General features: G+C 62.2%; 1 protein-coding gene across 1 annotated transcript; it reads left to right on the top strand.

Annotated features, from left to right (window-relative positions):
• The first annotated feature begins 315 nt into the window (after positions 1-315).
• On the top strand, positions 316-7,874 carry DUSP7 (dual specificity phosphatase 7). Its single transcript, XM_025885166.2, has 3 exons — positions 316-998; positions 2,500-2,934; positions 5,702-7,874. The coding sequence occupies exons 1-3, from the start codon at positions 482-484 to the stop codon at positions 6,007-6,009; spliced, it is 1,260 nt and encodes a 419-aa protein (XP_025740951.1). The 5' UTR covers positions 316-481; the 3' UTR covers positions 6,010-7,874.
• Positions 7,875-8,200: the final 326 nt, after the last annotated feature.

The raw sequence follows: 8,200 nt of genomic DNA, 5'->3' as shown, positions 1-8,200 counted from the left end.
CAGGCGCTGGACGCCCCTAGGGCAGCCCTTCACGATAGGACTCAGTAGAGCTGGGAGCGCGGGCATAGGGGAAAGGTCCTGGCTGGGCACCCCAGGCGGGTCTTAGCCAGGTCCGGGTTGAGGTGGGGCGAGGGCCCGGGCGGGCGCACGCCTCGGGGCGCACGGGGCCGCGAGCGCGCTCTCGTCCTCCGTGGGGAGGGGCGGCGGAGGCGCGGCGCCTTTAAGCCCGGGCGCCGGCCCCCGCGGCCCCGCCCCCCGGAGGACGCCTCGGCGCGCGGCCGCCGGAGCCGCTGTTTAATTGGGGCTGTCAGGCCGCGGCGCGCGCGGAGGGCCGGGCGGGACGGAGGCCGGGAGGCCGGGACGGCGGGCGCGCAGCTCGGCGGGAGGCGGGCGCCCGGAGACGCGGCTGGGGCCCGCGCGGCCGGGGCGCCGTCCCAGGGCAGGGCTGCCCGGCCCCTGCCCCGGGCCGCCCGCGCTCCCCATGAAAAACCAGCTCCGCGGCCCCCCAGCGCGGGCGCACATGTCGGCCTCGGGGGCGTCGGCTGCTGGGGACACCGGGGCGGGGTCGGAGCCCGGTGCGGGGTCCGTGTCCGGCGCTAGCACCGGCGCGGGAGCGGCGACGGGTGCGGGGGCCATGCCCTGCAAGAGCGCCGAGTGGCTGCAGGAGGAGCTGGAGGCGCGCGGCGGCGCGTCCCTGCTGCTGCTCGACTGCCGGCCGCACGAGCTCTTCGAGTCGTCGCACATCGAGACGGCCATCAACCTGGCCATCCCGGGCCTCATGCTGCGCCGCCTGCGCAAGGGCAACCTGCCCATCCGCTCCATCATCCCCAACCACGCCGACAAGGAGCGCTTCGCCACGCGCTGCAAGGCGGCCACCGTGCTGCTCTACGACGAGGCCACGGCCGAGTGGCAGCCCGAGCCCGGCGCTCCCGCCTCGGTGCTTGGCCTGCTCCTGCAAAAGCTACGCGACGACGGCTGCCAGGCCTACTACCTCCAAGGTGAGGGCAGCACTGAGACCCCCGTCCGGGACTGCGGCTCGCCCGCGGCTCCCTGACGCCCCCGCCGGAGGCTGCTTTCTCTCCGTGCGCTCCGCGGGCCCGGCCGGCGCCACGTCGCCCCCGGCTCGCATCCGCCTCTACCGGGAGCTCGGCCCCCGAGATGCGGGTTTAGGCAGGCGCGGGGGTCCCCTCTGCACCCCGTTCTCGGCACGATTCGAGTGGGCCGAACAAACTTTTCCCGGCCTGGGCTGTCTTTTTTTTTTTTTTCTCTTCCTCTTGTTGGGGTCATGGCAGCGCCTAGGCTCCTGCTGAGCCCCTCAGAGGAGGAAGGGGCCGCCTCCTGGGACCCCAAAGACGACAGGGCACCCAGGTCCAGCTGCTCCAGCCTAGAATGCGTGTCCCTGGGGGACTAGGGTCAGGATATAGGAGCTTTGGCAGCGTTATCCCCGCCCCCAAGGTACAGGGACCGTTTGGGTTGGGGGACTCGGGGCATCTCAGCCTTGGCCTCACTACTTGAGTGATCACAGCCTCTTGGAGGCACTTGGGGCAGGACTATAAGCAGTGTCCCCTGCCCTGGCTTTCCGGGACCCCCAAGTCCCAGCCTACTGACCTAAAGCTTGTGGAAGGGGGAGGCAGCTGGGGGGCGAGTGGTTGCAGCCGGTGTTTCCAATTAACATTCCAAAATGGCCTCTCGCTGGCAGCCGGCGGGCGGGCAGGGAGGGGAGGGGAGGCCTGCGGCACCCTCGGGCGCAGGGCCCATGCCTAGCTGCAGGGCGCTCCCCATTTCTTGTCTCTCTAAAGCCCCAGCAGCCCTCCCCGTCTGTGTTTCCTAGGCTGGGGTCTTGAGTTCTAAGGGGAAGAGGTGGAGTTGGGACCCCTTTTATGAACTTGCCACTGTGGGAGGAAAGAGCCAACCAGTACTTTCTCACTGCCCTCCCTGACTGTGGTTGGGGGTGGGGGGCAAGGACTGGACTCCCAGTCAGGAGGCCCAGGCCCTCTGGGCCTCTGACCTAGACGCAGCTCTGGCCCCTGCAGTCTCATCTGTAAGAGGGGTTCGCACACCCACAGGTACTGGCCTGAGGTGGGGTTGTCTGCTTTCCTCCACCACTTAGCAGTTATTGAGCACCCATGGGTGCCAGGTGTGCATGGGGGCTGTGGAAGAGAAGTGAGCTGGGGCCTGTCCTTAAGTGCCAAAAGCTGCTGGTGTGGCTGGGGCCCTGAAGCCTTATGGGTCAGGGTATGGAGCTCAGGCATGTTACTTCACCTCTCGGGGCCTCAGTTTCCCATTCTGTGAGGTGGGTCATGGGAGAGATGTAGAGAACACAGGAGCAGGTACACGTGTAACGTACTCGGCAGGGCCCACGTTGGCTGTTGTTGGTGTTATAGTGCTTGATGTGGGCAGCGCCGGCTATCTCACTGGTCTTGTGCAGCCCATTGGTCTGGGGACATTGGCCAGTAGCATGGTCAGTCTCTCACCCAGGCCCTCTTACCCTGGCCACAGGTGGTTTCAACAAGTTCCAGACAGAGTATTCAGAGCATTGCGAGACCAACGTGGACAGCTCGTCCTCACCAAGTGGCTCACCACCCACCTCAGTGCTGGGCCTGGGGGGCCTGCGGATCAGCTCTGACTGCTCAGATGGGGAGTCAGACCGAGAGCTGCCCAGCAGTGCCACTGAGTCGGACGGCAGCCCTGTGCCATCCAGCCAACCAGCCTTCCCCGTCCAGATCCTGCCCTACCTCTACCTCGGCTGCGCCAAGGACTCCACTAACCTGGACGTGCTCGGCAAGTACGGCATCAAGTATATCCTCAATGTCACGCCTAACCTGCCCAACGCCTTTGAGCACGGTGGCGAGTTCACCTATAAGCAGATCCCCATCTCTGACCACTGGAGCCAGAACCTCTCCCAGTTCTTCCCCGAGGCCATCAGCTTCATTGGTAGGTGCTGCTGTGCTCTGGGCGGGGTGGGTGGGCAGGTGCGTTGAGGCGTGTATGGGACTTGGGTGTCACTGGCGCCTGACTGGGTACCTCTGGGCCTGTCGAAGCCTGTGTGTGCCCTGCGTGTACCAGCATGTGCCCGTGGCCAAACCCATGCCTGCTGTGAGTCACCAAGGCCCTCAGGACCCGAGCGGTCCCCTGAGCCCTGGACTCCCCAACTGTTGGCACCCCACGGACTCTACTGTCCAGCTTGTGTTTTTCTGGCTCTGCTGTTTTGGGCTCAGCAAGCTGAAACATCACAGCTCTTAGACCTCCCACAGGTCTTGCTTGCTCTGCATCATGCCTCGGCACACATGTTTTCCAGGAGGGGGCTGCCACCGTGCCTCTTTGGGCTTTATTTTGTACCTGAGGGGGCTGAAGGTGGCCCTGGAGCCAAAGGCCGACCCCGAATGGGCAGCTGTTGGAATGTGGTGAGCCAGAGTGACTTGGTAGGGCCCTAGATGCTCCCGGCAGCCTGTGGGGCTTGCTTGGAGTATAGGAGGCCTCCCCCAGAGCAGTATGTTCTGCTGTTCGGCTTAGAGCCCTCAGCCCCCGACATCCCCAGCTGACTCAAGCTCCACGAGTTGCCTTATCTTTGACCTCCCCATCCTGCTTCCTCTGTGGTCAGCTGGAAGCTGTTAGACTGTAGGTCATCTTCCTGGACCCAGCTCTTACCCCAGGGTGCAGGGGAGGGGTACAAGATCAGGGTGAATGTAAACCCTTGGCTCTCTGAGCCTGGTGACCCTGTGTTTCTGCCCAGCCTCCAGTGGCAGAGAGGAGGTGGCCTGGGCAGTCCTCTCCTGCTGGCAGGCCGTGTCCAGTGGAGGGCGTTTTGGTGTCAGCTGGGCCGGGCTAGCTTTAATAACAGGAAGTGGGAGGCTTCCCCGCCTCATCCGCTTACTGGGAACCAAAACTAGGTGCCTGGCTGGGAGGAAGGAAGGAAGCTGAGGCCTGGGGGAGGGGCTGTGACCAGGGCTGTCGGGAGCTTCCCAGCTCTGCCCCCGAGGACAAGGCCAGGAGGTCTCTGGGTCCTGCCTGAGCATTCACTCTCTCCCCCCAACAAGACAGGGGAGTGGAGAGGGGGATCCCAGGCTCCCAGGGGCTGAGTCTGGCTCATGGGTGCCTTTATCCTTTTTGAAGGCCCCTCTGCCTCTGGGGAGGGGGACAGAACAGGGTGTAGGGGCTGGGGGGAGACAAGGGAAGGATTAGAGGCCCAAGCATCCCCTAGGACTCCGTGGGACAGGATCAAGCCCCGGCCCCTGCGCGCTCAGCCACACCCTGAGAAAGCTAAAAATAAAGCCAGCGGAAGCAGTTTCACTTTGGATCACCCGGGAGTGGGTTTGGGGGCCAGGCGTTCCCCATACCCTGATGTGTCACCACCGGAGGCTCATCACCACCACCCCGTTAGCCCCAAGTCTCAAGGTCAGACCGCACGACTCTGCACCAAGCTGCGGCTACTCTCTCTTCCCCTGCTAGTCTGGCCTCCAGGCAGTCCCTGGATCTGGATTAAGTACCTACTCCATGCTTAGCCCTGGGCACCCTCATGGGGGTGAGTAGGGAAGCTCTGCCAGGCCCGAGGGAATGAGCACCGGAGACGGAACAACTTGTGAACCTGTGCGTCATCTTGTGGGAGTACACTGATTGAGCGCCAGCTGTGTGCCTGGCTCCCAGTGGGCTCAGAAACAGAGAGGTGGGCACCTTGAGGGCCCCAGAGAGCTGCCTCTTGTTAACGTCCGTCCTGGGCACAGCTGTGGCACAGAGAGGCGGTGGCCCCGCACCCAGGGGAGGAGCGCTTACGGGGCCGATTGTTCAGTGGCTCAGCCATGTTTATTGAGCTCCTACTGTGTGCAGGCCAGGGAGCCTGAGAGTGGCACTGGGGGAAGGTGGGACGGTTGGCAGAACCTGGTTGGCGGCGGTGGGAGATGTCACTGGTGCATGGGCCTGCCGGGGGAAGTCTAGTAAGCGGGGGCGGGGGGGGGGCACCTAAGCAAGCCTCCCTTGCGAAATCTCAGGTGTGGCCTTCCTCCCAGACCCTGGCTGTTGAGTAAAGCTAAGGGGCGGGGGACGGGGCAGAGCTGGCTGTAGGGCCAGGCCCCCCATTTCCTTTTAAGGGCTCCCCTCAGGCCTGTTTCCCAGGAGGCCCTCAGGGGGTCCCCACGGGAGCCGCACCAGGAGAACGAGCTCAGTCCCCCCGGCCAGGTGGTGGGCTGACAGTGGTGTGTGCTAGGAGTTCGGAGGAGCCTCTCTGTGGCCTTGGGCTTGTCACTCTGTCTTTGCGCCTGTGACCTCATTTATAAAATGAACTTGCTGACCATGGTGCAGATGGCCTGAGAGGACACGGGTGACACCCTCAGCACAGGCTGGGCATTCGGCTGTCACGGCAGCGGGCCGAGCAGTGACTGTTAGCCATCACTGGTGCCAAGGTTTGGAGAGGCCTCTCTTAGCTCAGGTCCTTATAAGAGTGCTGTGAACATGGGGGCCCATTTTATGGATGAGGAGACCGAGGCACAGGGACGCCCCGTGACCTGAAGCTAACACGTGGCAGAGCCCTCTCCACAGTCAGGCTCTTGCCCTCCACCCCCAGTGGCCATGCCACCTGTGTGGGCCTTCACCAGGTCCCCCAGGAGTCGGGCAGCACCAGCCAGTGACCCTGCCGCCCTGTGTGCCCCAGCCCCACCTCCAGCTCCGTGGAGGAGGCGCCCTCCTGACCCATGCCTGTGTGTTTCAGACGAGGCCCGCTCCAAGAAGTGTGGTGTCCTGGTGCACTGCCTGGCAGGGATCAGCCGCTCGGTGACGGTCACCGTGGCCTACCTGATGCAGAAGATGAACCTGTCGCTCAATGACGCCTACGACTTCGTCAAGAGGAAAAAGTCCAACATCTCGCCCAACTTCAACTTTATGGGGCAGCTGCTGGATTTCGAGCGGACGCTGGGGCTGAGCAGCCCGTGTGACAACCACGCCCCCAGTGAGCAGCTCTACTTCTCCACGCCCGCCAACCACAACCTGTTCCCGCTCAACACCCTTGAGTCCACGTGAGGCTGGGGCACAGGTGGCGGGGGCCGGCCCCTCCCGACCCCCCCCCCCCCCCCCACCCCCCGCCCCGGGCCAGGTGGGCGGCCCACTCCTGCTATGTCCAGCCGGAACCCAGACAGCCTCGGACGTGGCCGGTGCCTCGAGGCCCCAGGTGGGCAGGCGGCCGAGCTGCCCTCGCTGCCCTCACCGCCCCGGGGCGGGCGGACCCCACAGCAGGGCCTCCCTCTGCAGGACTTTCTGGAGAGGCCCTGAGCTCTGGGACACATGGCCTCGGGAGGCCAGCACGCTCTCATCCTTGTCCCAGGACACTCCATCAGCAGATGGGCCAGCCAGTTTGGCTGTTTTTTAAAGACACATCCACGGACCTGAGTTTACTTTTTACTTTTGGCAGGTGAATCCAAGCTCCCTGGAGCACGGCAAGTGTTCAAGCTCTTCTTGATTTTTCTTTTTTAATGAAAAGTGTTATTATCAGGCTACATGCAACAGTGGATTGTATAAACCAGTATTTCATCCCTTCCTTGATCCTCTGAGAGAGAAAGAGAAGTGTTCTCGGTTTTATTTTTCTTCCTATTTCAAAAAGCAATTATTGGTTTTTTGGTTTTTGTTTTTAATGGAAAAGACAAACCCCGTGTTGATCTTGACCAAATGCGTTTTGCACATGTGTGAAGCCTCCCGTTTCTGCAGCAGTAGGCCCTTCTCGAAGGGGTGGCTTGCTGCTCCCTTGGTGTCAGACCCCCCCCCTCCAGTCGTGCCCACGTCTCTTGGCCCAGCCCCCATGGCACTGCACTCGCCCGTGACGACCTCTGCAAGTCGTGATGGGTGGGCTGCCGGGTGGCCTCTGCATTCTCGGCCCTCCAGCAGCCCCTGCAGACTCCCGGAGGCAGGAGATGGGAGGCCGTGCGGCAGGCCGGCTGGAGCTGGGGCTGCAGGGGACTGTCAAGCAGTAGCATTAGCCCTCTGGGCTCAGCCCGTGGGAGGGTCTGAGCCCGGGCCCGCTCTATAGTACCCACTACTTCTGTGTGTCTCTCTCTCCCTCTCTCTCTCTCTCTCTCTCTCTCTCTCTCTCTCTCTCGTTCTCTCCGCCCCCCCCGCCATTCGTTTGTGACTGAGAGTGGAGGCCCAGCGGCTGGGGGAAGCCTAGGTGGTGGAGGCCCAGCCCCGCCTCCTAGTTTCTGTCCCTCACCCTGGCTGTTGCTTCGGTCCAGCTGCCACCCCGTGTCCCGTGGAAGCTGGCCCTGCGCTCATCTTGCCCATGCCTTCTACTACCAGGACACTCGCACCCGTCTCAATCCCAGGGCAGGGGCAGAAGGGGCGAGGATGGACAAGAGAAAGGGGTGTGGGGCTCTGTCCACCCCCCTCCCAGGATCCACAGAACAAAGCCACGGATTCCGTTACCCTCCTCCAGTTTTGTTCCTTCTCCAGCCTCAGTCCCACCAGGTGTCATGACTGCACAGGGGCCCAGGGAGAGGTGAGTGGTCAGGCCGGGGCCCCTGAGCGAGTCCGCACTTGGCATGCGAGCGAGGCCATGGAAACTCTGCCCCACCGCGTCTTACCTCACGGGGCGGTTTTCAGGGATTCTTAAAGGCAGCAGATTAAAATCTTGCCACAGTCGAGAAATTGACAAAAAGCTTCCATGCCGTACATGGTTCTTTCTCTTTTTTACTTTTAAAAAGAAAAACCCAGAAAGATGCATCAGACTTGTGTAAATGAGAGTATGCCAAGAGGGTGGCCAGTTTTGCTTTATGATCTTATGAAGGAAAATTTGTGACCCTACATATATATACACACACACATACATATATATATCCCGAACCAGCAACGGGACTTTGTTTATATTGCAAATAAATATTATTTTTTCTTTAAAACAAGTTGTGGTGTCCAGTAAGGGCCTGGGCCAGCCAGGGGGGAGTTGGGGGTGGGAGGCGTCCCAGCACCTGTCCTGTGTGAAGGCAGCTAAGCCAGGATGAGGAGAGGCGGGGCCTGGCGGGAAGGGAGCTGAGGTGTGGCATTTCCCCAGCCTTTGGGCACTGCAGGCAGGGATCTCAGGACTTTCTCTGGGGGTTTTTGCTGGTTGGTTGGCAGGAGATGGAAGCTTGGAGAGGTTTCGTGGACCAAGGTCACACAGCTGAGCCCCTGCTCACGCTGAATGGCTCAGGGCTGTCCACTCGGGCGTTGGCCAGATTTGCCCCTGGGG

This window comes from Callorhinus ursinus, unplaced genomic scaffold (genome assembly GCF_003265705.2).
Source record: "Callorhinus ursinus isolate GAN/ISIS: 27379988/994484 unplaced genomic scaffold, GSC_fseal_2.0 scaffold15, whole genome shotgun sequence".
In the NCBI taxonomy this organism is placed as follows: Eukaryota; Metazoa; Chordata; class Mammalia; order Carnivora; family Otariidae; genus Callorhinus; species Callorhinus ursinus.
Note: the sequence above shows the minus strand (reverse complement) of the source record. Positions and strands in the feature narration are given on the sequence as shown.